We start from the raw sequence: 14,035 nt of genomic DNA on the forward strand, positions 1-14,035 counted from the left end.
TAGGAAGGGGATAGATCAAATCTTATCACTTTCTCCTCACATGATACTGCAAAATGAATGTAGCTGTCCAAATTATAAACTGTTCAATATACTATTGATGGACACCCCAGCTATATTTGGATGTCATTTACTGACATTATGTTATTTTATTTGCAGTATTAATCTTGAATTCAAAATTAACAGTTACAAAAATGACATTTTTTAAATTAAATTATTACTCTTGATTGAAAATGAATATTGAAAATTATATATGAGAAGGTGAAAAAAAAACTATCAATAATGACCAATAATTTTTGCATTCAGATCAGATTTATTTAAACACATAAATTTATTTACAACTAATTTACTTAAAACATTTACTTAAACAGAGTATGTACTACTATTATAATTTTCATTTTGTAATGTTTAGATGTGAACCACAATCAGTTGAGGTTTGATTTTCTAAATGTATTATTACTTTTTTTTTTCCTCTGTGTATTATTTAGTCAAGCTCTTTGATGAAAACTGGTGCCTCCATATTTAAGAACTTGCCCTTCACAGTTTTAACCTGCCTATCAACAAAATTAAACAGTTTTACAGAGGATGAATACTTGCTAGTTTCATTTTTTTTAAGATCATATATGAACTGTTCCTCTACAAGCAGCTGCTTCAAAGAAGGCTATAAAAAAAAAAAAAAAAACAAGTTAGTACAACCAGCACTATTCAGACAAATTAATACACTGCTTCACAAAATTAATACAGCAAAATGTTTTTCATAAATATTGAACATTGTTGCAGAATGTGAATATTTGATATAATAGGCATCCTAGCATGCAAATTCTGAGTATCCAATAGAACTATATCTACCACCTTACAGAGCCACATATTATTAAAATTATTAATGCCGATAAAAACATGGGTTAGCATAGGCATATGATGCAGTAAAGCAAGCTTATGCAGCATCAGCCAAAAAAGCTGCTCCCATTTCACCCTTGTGTTCATTCCAAATACCTGTCTAGCTCAGCCTTAAATTTATTTAGGCTATCAACTTCCACAACAAAGGATGGAAGTCTGTTAAACCAAGCTACTACCTGCTGACTGAAGTCAAACTTCTGCACAGCTATCCTACATCTGTCTTTCCTCAATTTGAATTTATACCCTCTCAGGTGATTATTCAGATTATTCTGAGCAAGAGGAAGAGCCCCATCAGCATTGAGCATGCTCAAACCATTCAAGGCTTTATACCCCTCAATCAAGTCACCTCGAGTGTGCCTAGTCTCCAGACACTGTAATTTGCAAAATTTAAGCCTTTCTTCGTGAGAGCAACCCTTTGTTCCATTCACTAATCGTGTTGCCCTTCTCTGTACTCGTTCCAACAGCTCTACATCCTTCTCAAAATGTGGCCTCCAGCCTGTATACAGTACTCAAGGTGTGGCCTGACCATTGCCTTATACAAGGGGATAATCACCTCCTTATCCCTGCTAGAAAATTCCTCTATATCATTGACAAAACACTATGAGCTACTCTTGCAGACCGGCTCAGAAAACTTCATATCTGCCTGCATAATTACCCCCAGGTTCTTTTCGTTCTCTACCACTGTCAGTGTAGTACCACAGAGCTGATATATCACTCCGGGGTTACTGCTTCCCATATGTAGTACTTTACATTTGTCAATGTTAAACTTCATTTGCCACCTCTCAAGCCCATCTGCTCAACTTTTCTAGATCCTGTTGCAGCAGTGTACTGTCATTAGTATCATTAACAACCATGCCAACCTTCGATTTGTCAGTAAACTTGGACATTAAGCCTGGTATACCATCATCAATATCATTTATAAATACAGAAAACAATAATGGACCCAACGCTTTACCTTGAGGGACTCCACTAATAACATCAGTGCACGGTGAGCAGTGTTCATTGATGACCACTCTCTGTCTTCTCCCACTCAACCATCCCTTTATCCACAGCAGCAATTTGCCTCCAATGCTACACTGCTCCAATTTGTGCAGCAGTCTTCCATGTGCAAACAGTATCAAAGGCCTTTCTAAGATCCAGATATATAATATCAAAGTTATTCTTTGCATCCAGTTTCTTTGGGACTACATCATAGTATCCAATCAAATTAGTCAGACAAGACTTCCCCTTAAAACAATGCTGTGTCCGAGCTATAACTGAAGTCTTGTCTAGATGATCCTGAAGTGTTTCTTTAACCAGTGGGTTGTGACAACATTACTTCATTCCCATTATTTTGGCTTGCTCAGTGGGATAGCTGAATCTCCAGTACCGAGATTGGCAAGCCATAGACATTTAGATGATTCTTTGAGATGTTGGGCCTTTTGACAATTTGAAGCTAGTCAGTCATAGGTGGAGGAGGCATGTTGGCTTAAATGTGTCCTGCAGTGTCACCTCGCACTATGGAAGCAGTTCAGGAGACAAGAACCATTACAAGAAGAGCTGGCCAAGGTCGCCCGGGGGCTACTGCAACCAGAACAGTCTGCTGTGTGGATCTAAAAGCAACACAGAACCCTATGATGTCTTATCAACAACTGTCTCTTGAGGTTGCTGTAACCACAGGTGAAAACATTTCCAACCAGACTGTGTTAAAAGGCTCAATTTAAGTGGACTCTACAGAAGGAGGCCAGTGGTTTGTATCCTATAAACTCCAAGCCACTGCACAGCTTTGGCACACAGCTTGTCAAAATTGGTGCTATGAACATGATTTGGAGCCCTAACAAATGGAGTACATTTCTGTTCTCTGATGAGTCCCATTTTAGTCTACAAATAGATTCTATATTATTTCATCTGGAGAAATGAGGAATGCAGCATCATTCCTCAAACAGAGAAAGGGACACTTATGGTGGAAGCGGTGTTCTCATGTGGGACGGAATAATGATCAACAGCCACACCCCTCAGTGTTTTTGATAGGGGTACTGTACTGCACAGAGGTACTAAGAACAGATCTTCGAACCCTATGTGCAACTTTTTAGGAGTGCAGTTGGCCCAGATTTTCTTTTCATGCATGACAACGCCATTGTCAGACCACACCTTGAAACTAAATATATCCAACGACAGCCAACTCCTCAGTCACTCAGTCAGCTAAGGTCTGTGCTGGTGGAACAATGGGATTTGTTGCTACAGAATCATACAGACACCCATATATTGTGCATGGTTCACCGCTCTCAGATCTGTCTAGCCATTGGAGTGGATGCATTGTACTGAGGTCATGTGACCATATTTTCAAGCATCTTTTATCAACTTCTGTAATGTGACCTTTTAATTCTTATACAACCCCTAAAATGTTCCTTATACCCGTCCAAAGTTTCTCACTGTCTCCTCATTTCATCATTATTCTATGGTATGCCACCATACCAAATCTTGCCCCGCTTCATCACAAGCTGCACGAGTTATGCCACGTTTTCTACGTGTTCTGTTAATTTTGTCAAGCACAGTATTAACTTCAATAGTCAAATTCAAAAAATAATAAAATTTATTCATAACCAGCAACATATGTTATGTATTGTATCCAATTTAATTGCATCCAGCAACACTGTATCCTAATACCACCTATTTAGATGGTTTTAGGCTATGAAGAAATAAAAATTTTTATGTAACTCTAAATTTAATGATATATGATAACCCCCCACAATACAATTTGTGGGGATTATCCTATTGTATCACAATGTAATAACATCATTCTGCATCCGTTATTAGAATAAAAATATTTTTTTGAATTCCTTATCAGAATTAAACAGTAGTAGCAGCAGCAGCATGTGATGCAAGAAAACTTATACAGCATCAGCAAAAAAAATAGACACTGCTTCCAATTTCACCTATCCATCCCCTCTAATGGTTTATCTAGTTCTTTCTTGAATTTAATTTAAACTACCAACCTCTACAACACCCCATGACAGTTTGTTCAACAATCAACTACCACTAGCAAATTTCAACATATCTAGCAATCATCCTTCCTTAATTTAAAAGTATGCTTTCTCATGTGTGCTGTTTGAGCAAGAGGGAAAGATGCCATCAGAATCTAGCTTATTCAATCAATTCAAAGCTTTAAACACTTCACTCAGGTGTTCTCACAGGTTCCAAATGTCCACATGCTGTAATTTGCAAAGCTGAAGGCTTTCCTGGTAAGGACAGCCTTTTGCTCCCTCGCCAATCTTGTTCCTCTTCTCTGCACACATTCTAACAAAACCACATTCTTCAGGACCTATATGTAGTATACAAGATGTGGCCTAATGCCTTATACAATTAGATAATCAACTCTTTATATCTTCAGGGGAAAATTCCTGTATATCACTGAAAAACCTCATGATTTGTCCTGGCGAATCTTGGAGAATTTCATCGGACGGCACAATTACCCCCAGATCCTTTTTATTCTTCAATGATCTGAGTGTTGGATAACACAGCTGATAGATTGGTGTGGGATTACTGCTCTCCATGTGAAGTGTCTTTTATCAATATACCCATTTGTCAATATTAAACTTCAATTTCCACTTCTTGGCCCTTCTGCCTAATTTGTTTAGATCTTGTTGGTAGCATACACTGATTGCTGGGACTAACTAAACTGCCATCCTTCTGCAAATTTAGACGTTATATGCCTTAATAAATTACATTAATAAGTATAGAAAACAACAATGGGCTCAGCACTGGGCCCTGGGGGACTTCGTTAATAACATTAGTTCAGGCAACATATGTTATGTACAAAGATTATCAGTGCCCACTGATAACCTCTGTTTTCTCAAACTCAACCATCTCTTTATCCATAGCAGCAACTTGTCCATAATGCCACACTTCTCCATTTTGCATAGTAGTCTTACGTGCAACAGTCTCAAAAGATTTTCGGAAATATAAGTATATGATGTCAGAATTATTTTTTGCATCCAGTACCATTGTTATTGTGTCACCGTGGGAAAGTCCCTATGAACTTTACCTAAACCCAGGGATGCTCTCATAATCATGGCTTAAAGTTTTATTACCTCATTTCCTGCCTCTTTTAATTTAAGACCCCATCAACACTAGATGTACTTGTTTTAGGTTTAGCTTCAACAATTTCTCCTCCACTTTCTCCTCCGTTATTACAAAATCATTAAGTTCCCACCAGAATTTAATACACTTCTGGCAACCCCATTCCTAAAAACTTCCTTGTGTATGAATACAGATGTGTAATATCTATTCAGTTTGTCCACAAGCTGAGCAGGATCATCAATTGATGCATTCATTTCTAGTGAATCAATGTGATTCAACCCCTTGTTTAAGCTAGCAGTCCCCCACCTCCAAGGGTAGCAGTTTCTGACCCACCTAACACCACTGCCTCGATAGCATCAGCAAATATTCTTGCATCCTTCCTATTTAAGTGTATTCCATCCCTGTAGAAGTGTTTTCCTGTTATCAAGCACAGACCACGCTTAAATATTCTACCACATTAGCCTTGCACAGTCTCTGCAAAGACAAATGGATTGACAAGGTTGCCACGTGTTCAATGCTATTGCATATGGGCAGAATTACAGACCCCTTTCAATTTCAATCCTAACTTGCAACCTTTTCTCAATGTGTAAAACAGAATCACCTTTTGTGACCTTCAAAGATGATATCTTTAAAGTCTCAAAAGCTTTTCTGAAATATAAGTATACGATGTCAGAATTATTTTTTGCATCCAGTACCATTGTTATTGAGTCACTGTGGGAAAGTCCCTGTGGACTTTCTCTGAATCCAGGGATGCTCTCATAATCACAGCTGAGAGTTTGATTACCTCTTTTCCTATAGATGATGGGCTAAAGTAGATTAGCATTATATCATTAGCATTAGTAGAGGCATTTGATGCAAGAAAGCATGCTTATGCAGCATCAGCCAAAAAATAAAAATAAATAAATAAATAAAAAATAACCACTTCCACTTCACCCCTCTGTTCGTTCGAAATACCTGTCCAGCTGAGCCTTAAACTTATTTAGGCTATCAATTTCCACGACAAGGGATGGAAGTCTGTTCCACCAACCAACCACCTGCTGGCTAAAGGCAAATTTCCGCACGCCTATCATACATCTGTCTTTCCTCAATTTGAAATTATGCCCTCTCAGGTGATTATTCTGAGCGAGAGGAAGAATCCCATCAGCATTGAGCATGCTCAAACCATTCAAGGCTTAATACACCTCTATCAGATCACCTCGCTGGTGCCTAGTCTCCAGACACTGTAATTTGGAAAACTTAAGCCTTTCTTCATAAGAGCACCCCTTTGTTCCATTCACTAATCTTGTTGCCCTTCTTTGTACTCGTTCAAGCAGCTCTACATCCTTCTTGAAATGAGGCCTCCAGGCCTGTATACAGTACTCTAGGTGTGGCCTGACCATTGCCTTATACAAGGGAATAATCACCTCCTTATTCCTGCTAGAAAAATTCCTATATATCACTGACAATACACCATGAGCTACTCTTGCGGCACGTCTGCACAACCACCCCCAGGTCCCTTTCATTCTCTACCACTGTCAGTGTAGTACCACAGAGTTGATACGTTGCTCTGGGGTTGCTGTTTCCCATATGTAATACTTTACATTTGTCAATGTTAAACTTCATTTGCCACCTCTCAGCCCATCTGCTCAATCTTTCCAGATCCTGTTGCAGCAGCATAATGTCAGTAGGGTCCTTGACAACCCTGCCAACCTTCGTATCGTCTGCAAACTTGGACATTAAGCTTGATATACCATCATCAATATCATTTATAAATACAGAAAACGATAATGGACCCAATACTGAACCCTGAAGGACTCCACTAATAACATTAGTCCACAATGAGCAGTGTCCATTGATTACCACTCTGTCTTCTCCCCCTCAACCACCCCTTTATCCATAGCAGCATTTGCCTCCAATGCCACACTGCTCCAATTTGTGCAGCAGTCTTCCATGTGCAACAGTATCAAAAGCCTTTCTAAGATCCAAGTATATAATATCAAAGTTATTCCTTGCATCCAGTTCTTTTGTGACTGCATCATAGTATCCAATCAAATTGGTCAGGCAAGACTTCCCTTTAACAAAACCATGCTGTGTCCGAGCTATAACTGAAGTCTTGTCTAGATGATCCTGCAGTGCTTCTTTAACCAGTGCCTCCATTAATTTTCCGGGATCAGAAGTTAAACTCACAGGTCTATAATTACTTGTGTCAGCCTTTGATCCTCCTTTGTGAATTGGCGTCACATTTGCACATCTCCAGTCCATGGGTACCTCACCTGAGTGCAAGGAAGCTCTCATAATTATGGCTAATGGTTTGCTTACTTCCTTTGCTGCCTCCTTTAATATAACTGGATAGATCCCATCCACCCCAGGTGCCTTTCTTGTGTTTATCTTCAACAATTTCTCCTCCACTTTACTCTCAGTTATTACAAGATTCTCTAGCTTACTGCCAGAGTTGAATACACCTCTGGCATTCCCCTCGCTGAATAACTCCTCGTGTGTGAATGTCGATGCAAAATATTCATTTAGTTTGTTAGCTACCTGAGCAGGATCATCAACAGTTAACCCATCGATATCAAGCAGGCCAATCTGATTCATCCCCTTCCTTCAAGAGTTTACATAAGTAAAGAACTCTTTGCTGTTTTTCTTTGCATCCCTTGCCAAAGATTTCTCGTAATCTGCCTTCGCCTGTCTAACCTCCTTTGTAACTTGGTTACAGATCAACTTGTATCTATCATAGGCTTCTGTGTCACGTGTTAATTTGTATGCATCCCATGCATTTTTCTTCTCTGCTATATATCTCATTAGTTCATCTGATATCCATTTTGGCCTAAACCTTGAACAATATTTCTTAGTTGGTATGTAAAGCCTAGTAGTTTCCAAGATAAGTTCTTTGAATGCTTCCCATTTTGAATTTGCTATTGGTAACATCATCACATGGTCCCACTGTATAGAATTTAAATACTGTCTCAGTCCATCGTAGTCGCCTTTACAAAAGCAATAACGTTTCCCTTTATCCCTAATGGTAGTTACCTCTTTGAGTAAATCCCACTTCAGCACACTGTGATCACTGCCACCTAGTGGTTCATTTATCTGCAGATTCTTAATGCATGAAGAATCACTACTGATAATCAAATCAAGAGTATTACTCCTTCTAGTTGTCTCCCGAACATGCTGATGTAGAAAACAGTCATCCAATAAATCCACAAAAGCCTTGCTTGTGTGTGTGTATGACCAGCCCCCAAATTCCAGTCAATATCTGAGAAATTGAAATCCCCCATTATAAGACTCTCTGATTTACTGGCCCACTCTATTTCCCTGTACAGTTTCTTATTATACTCATCAGAGTCATTAGGCCTATAGCACACTCCTACTCTCAATTTTGATCTCCCAATGCTTATGTCACACCAAACTGACTCGACACTGCACTGTCCAGTGATGTCGACTGGCTTCACTTCCTTGGATTTTATGTGTTTCTTAACTAATAGCATAACCCCTCCTCCCTTCCTATCCTGTCTATCCTTTCTGTAGACATTGTAGTCCCCAAATTCCAGTTCTGCATTTCTTATATCTGTGTGACACCACGTCTCTGAAATCCCAACAATATCTGCCTTTGATGTTTTGAGCAATACCTCAAATTCATCAAATTTATTTACTAAACTCCTAGCATTAGTGTACACGCAAGTATACATGCACCTGTTCTTTTTCTTAGCTACCCTAACACAACCCATGTGTTTACTTGTACCCCAATGATTCCCAGCAGTCTCTGAAATATCCTGCATCTTATTTTCCAGGCTGCTGCTCATTCCAATAGAAGCAGTGCAAGAATCACTTTCACCTCTGCCAGTGGCTACTGTTAATCTATTAGTCCTTGTATCCCCCCAATCTAGCAGTTTTCCGACCCACCTAACACTGCCTCGATAGCATCAGCAAACATTCTTGCACCCTTTCTATTTAAGTGTATCCCATCCCTGTAGAAGCAGTCTCTCCTGTTAACAAGTACAGACCAGGCTGAAAAAAATTCTACCCCTTGAGCCTTGCACAATCTTTCCAGGGGCGAATTGATCGACAGGGCTCTCATCATATACTCCCTCCTATCATGTCTGTGCAGAACTGCAGACACTTTCAAATTCAACCCTAATTCACGGCTTTTTTTTAACAGTGACCTGTACTTGTTAAGTAATTCCGCCGGTCTTCTACTTTTAATATCATTAGTAATGATATAAAAATTGATGATGATATTAGATGATGTAGTAGATGATGGATGGGCTAAAGCAAATGATGTTGCAGGGGCTCTACATCATCTACTTTAGCCCATGGCAGACATACCTGGTTCTATTCCACCTGTCACTTTTGCATAATATATTTCCCACTTCAATGACAATCAGATCTCCAACTATAACTACTTCTTATGTGACTAAGGATCTGTGCTGCTGAGGATCTTTGTATTGTCTTATGCTGGGGCATGGGCTCAAGCGTTGAGCTAGGTCCTTCTCTTTTAATTCTTCAAGGGCTAGATCGTAGATATAGCTTAGCTTAATTTTCAGTACTCATAGTAATCCACTTAGCTTGTTGAAAGATTCACCATGTACATAGTAGTTATGAAATTTTTAACAATTTAAAGAAATTATAAATTTAAAAATTACTAAATTATGAGCTTTAAAGATTTGCCTAAGAAAGGAAAGTGCACCTTCCATTTTATGGTTGTCTAATTAGAAATTATGTATTAAAATAAATTAAAGTGGACTAAATAGCCACGCACGAGCGACTTTCAAAATCGTCTTCAGTTAGCTATAGTGGGGAGAGTTGTTTGTTGTTATTTCGTTTTTAGGAGCATTAGCAACTAAGGCCATATTGCTCCGGGGATATACGGTGGTCATTCCCTGACTTTTCCTCATCCTCCGTATCTGGTGGGCACGGGCTCGAACCCCGGTCTAATCAAGTAGCGTGTGCTAAGCACTGCTGCTCCTGCCCACCTGGCTACGGAGGCACCCGTGGGGAGAGAAGAGCACGCGAAGTGTGTTATATACTGGTTAACTTCCCGAAATGCATTTCAGTGTATGTGGAAACTTTATGCGTGCTAAATTCCAAATAGGGGAGAAGTTGGTTGGAGTCTTTTTGTTTAATATGTTTGTTGTTGTTTGTTTGTTATTTGGTTTTTAGGAGCATTATCAACTAAGGCCATATTGATCTGGGATATGCGGTGGTCATTCCCTGACCTTTCCGCATCCTCCATATTTGGTGGTGATGGGTTCGAACCCCGGTCTAATCAAGAAGCATGTGCTATGCAATGCTGCTCCTTCCCACCTGGCTACGGAGGCGCCTTTGTTTAATATGTGGAACGATGTGTGGTGCTTGAACCACGCAATGATGAGGGCTTTATTTTGAAGAATTTTATAACTGGAATTTAGTTTAACTACTGTAATAGCTGAATTGATGAGTGGGTTATGATTATAAGATTGAACTTGTTGTGTTAGTTCCGTACCTGATAAGTTAGATTTGAAGCTATTAAAGTGGTAGTATGCACGTGTTAGAAATTTTTGAAGTCCCAAATTTTGCTGTTTTACTGCCTATGTAACATGCGTGACAATCTTATTATTTGTGTCTCATAATTTCTATGTCCATAATTGCACACATAATTTCTAATTAGAGAATTATAGAATGGAAGGTGCACTTTCCTTTTTTAAGCAAATCTTTAAAGCTCATAATTTAGTAATTTTTAAATTTATAATTTCTTTAAATTGTTAAAAATTACATAACTACTGTGTATGTGGTGAATCTTTCAACAAGCTAAGCGGATTACTATGAGGTGAGTGCTGAAAATTAAGCTAAGCTATATCTACGATCTAGTCATTATATCACAGCACATAAGGACTCCTTAATATATCATCAGTCAATTTAACGAATAATCCTTTAACTATTTATTACACCTCTTCCGCATGTCTAATTGGAAACTTCATTTCACAAAACTATTAATAAAATACTTTTCCAACAAACCCCATATCACAATCTTAAAGAAATGTCTCACATATGACATAATCCCCAATTTCGCTCGTATCTGTACCAAAAATACTATTAAGAAATACCCTTTTATTATACACCAAGCCTCTATTGCCATAATTAAAGCCGAATTACGAAAAAGATATAGAGATAAACATCTCCTTTTAGAGCAAATACATACCCTCAAATTCAAGCTTAAAAGAGAACTAACCCCCACGACTTAGTACAATTACATGCACCAGAACAACACATGAATTCAGGCAACTTTAAAGCACATTACACAAAAGCACACCAAGAAATTGGATACACTCACCAGAAGATACAAAAAAATCCCCAAAAACTCGGTTGTTAACATCTCTACACACAAACGTTTTCCCCTAATGAACTTTCTAGTTTAAAATATGGATTTAATTTCGCCATTAACAGCAATCACTACCCAGCTAAAGATGCCACGATTGAAATACAAACTAATCTTCATAATCACCCGGATAAATATCATATCACATATGAAACCAATGCTGTTTTTAACTCTCAATTAACCAATAAACCTAATATTCATCAACAACAATTAACCCACATACGAGACTTCATAAAAAAATCCGAACATTATAATACAAAAGGCAGACAAAGGCGACACCATCGCAATCATGGACAAAAATAGGTATATAGAGAAAATGTTACACATCCTGTCATATTCAACGACATACAGAATTTACAACACGTTTAACATTAACAAACTTAAAAATAAACTTGATGGGATCCAAGGAGACTCAGAGCCAACAAATAAATTAATTTACATACCCTCCAACAAACAGGCATACACAGTAATATTCTTCTACATATTTTTGGACTATCCTTTAAGACTTATTGTTTCCTATAAACAGTCTGCCTATGCTAACCTATCCATATTCCTCGTCAAAATTATTTCACCTTTAATGAGATTTTCTCGATTCGGAGTTTACAATATTAAACGGGCACACGAACGTATAACTTCCGTGACCATATCTGAAAATGATATTCTCACGTCCTTCGACGTCGTTTCCCTATACACTAATGTGCACATCGAAACCATGTTACTGGCTCTTAAAGAACTATTAATTAAAGACGACACTTTGACAAAACATAATGACTTAAACATTAATGACATTTTAGAGCTCACGTCACTGTTACTTTAATGCCAAGCAATTTAAATTTCAAAATAACACCTATGAACAAATTTTTGCCCTTCCTATGGGCCTGGGTATCTCGGCCCCTTTATCCGAAATCTACCTCACTTTTATTGAAGAAAAAATATTTCAATCTTTCCCCCAAGGTATTAAATTGTATATGAGATATGCAGACAATGTCTTTTTAATGGGTAACGAAACCACTATTGGCACTTTATTTAACACATTTAATACAACACATGAGAGACTCAAATTTACCCTCGAAGTTGAAAACGATAATAAAATTAATTTTCTAAATCTCACTATATACAAAATCGGTACAACTTTAAGCACCAAAATATACAGAAAGAACACACATACAGGTAAGTTCTTACATGACTACTCACACCATCCTCTATACATCAAAAAAGCAGTTCTCTATAATCAGATATATAATGCTATCAAATATAGTCACACACAAACAGACCCATCCATAGAATTGCAATACCTCACCAAAAAATTTATCGACAGGAAATAACCATTACACCTAATAAAAGAAACCATTACTAAGGTCCATAATAGTACTAATAACCCTAGTAAAATTAATAGCCACATGAATAAGATACACAAACCCTTTATCGCCCTCCCATACCATCAACAATATGCTAGACGACTTAAACAGGTTTTTAAGAATACAGATATCAAACTAATATTTACATCTTATAATATATTAAGCTCTAAATTTAATTCATACAAGACAACATATGAATATGGGACACAAGATTATGATAACATTATATATTTGATTAGATGTGAATCAGCTTGTCAAGCATGTTACATAGGCATGTTACAACAGCAAAATTTGGGACTTCAAAAATTTCTAACACACATGCATACTACTACTTTAATAGCTTCAAATCTAACTTATCAGGTACAGAACTAACACAACAAGTTAAATCTTATAATCATAACCCACTCATCGATTCAGCTATTACAGTAGTTAAACTAAATTACCGTTATAAAATTCTTCAATAGTATGTACCACAATTTGAAAGAGCATAGTTATACTACCTCCTTGTACTCCCAGTAAGTGGGATTAGTGTAACATCATTCTTTTCGATCTCTTAGTTAGTTTTGTTCTTAAATTAAATTTAGACTCACATCATGCCTCAGATTAGAGCAGCAAGCAAAGGACTTGAAGTAGCAGGAATGCTTTGGGTTCAAGGGAGAATTTCTGAAGGCAGTTATCCTATGAATCAGGTATATTACTTGGCTCTTTTTGTGAAGATGCCTCTAGCAGGACATGATACAACCATAAAGGATGAATTTATGTGTGCTCATTGCACAGGTCATGAGGAAGTTAAGCAAAAACTCGGCATTCCAATGGGATTATATGAGGGCTTCAAGAATTGAGTTCATGCCCCTGAAGAACTGATGATATATTAAGGAATCCTTATGTGCTGTGATGTAATGACTAGAGCTTAGATATAGCTTAGCTTAATTTTCAGCACTCACCTCATAGTAATCTGCTTAGCTTGTTGAAAGATTCACCACGTACATAGTAGTTATGAAATTTTTAACAATTTAAAGAAATTATAAATTTAAAAATTACTAAATTATGAGCTTTAAAGATTTGCCTAAGAAAGCAACATGCACCTTCCATTCTATGGTTGTCTAATTAGAAATTATGTATTAAAATAAATTAAAGTGGGGTAAACAGCTAATAGCCGCGCATGAGCAACTTTCGAAATTGTCTTCAGTTAGCTATAGTGGGGAGAGAAGAGCACGAGAAGTGTGTTATATACTGGTTAAGTTCCCGAAATGCATTTCAGTGCATGGGGAAACTTTATGCGTGCTAAATTAATAGGGGAGAAGTTGGTTGGAGTCTTTTTGTTTAATATGTGGAACGATGTGTGGCGCTTGAATCACTCAATGACGAGGGCTTCATAAATGATAAAGTC

The 14,035-nt window shown here is 37.6% G+C and overlaps 1 protein-coding gene across 1 annotated transcript in view; it reads right to left on the reverse strand.

The window, feature by feature from the left end:
- Window positions 1-481: 481 nt before the first annotated feature.
- Window positions 482-14,035, reverse strand: part of dtr (defective transmitter release) — a 675,513-nt gene continuing 661,959 nt past the window's right edge. The window contains exon 12 of the mRNA XM_090385868.1: window positions 482-658. Within this exon, the coding sequence (XP_090241994.1) occupies window positions 482-658 (177 nt within the window). The remainder of the gene's footprint in view (window positions 659-14,035) is intronic.

The sequence above is a fragment of the Mastigoproctus giganteus genome, chromosome 12, assembly GCF_048544385.1.
Source record: "Mastigoproctus giganteus isolate SK-2022 chromosome 12, ASM4854438v1, whole genome shotgun sequence".
Taxonomy (NCBI): domain Eukaryota; kingdom Metazoa; phylum Arthropoda; class Arachnida; order Uropygi; family Thelyphonidae; genus Mastigoproctus; species Mastigoproctus giganteus.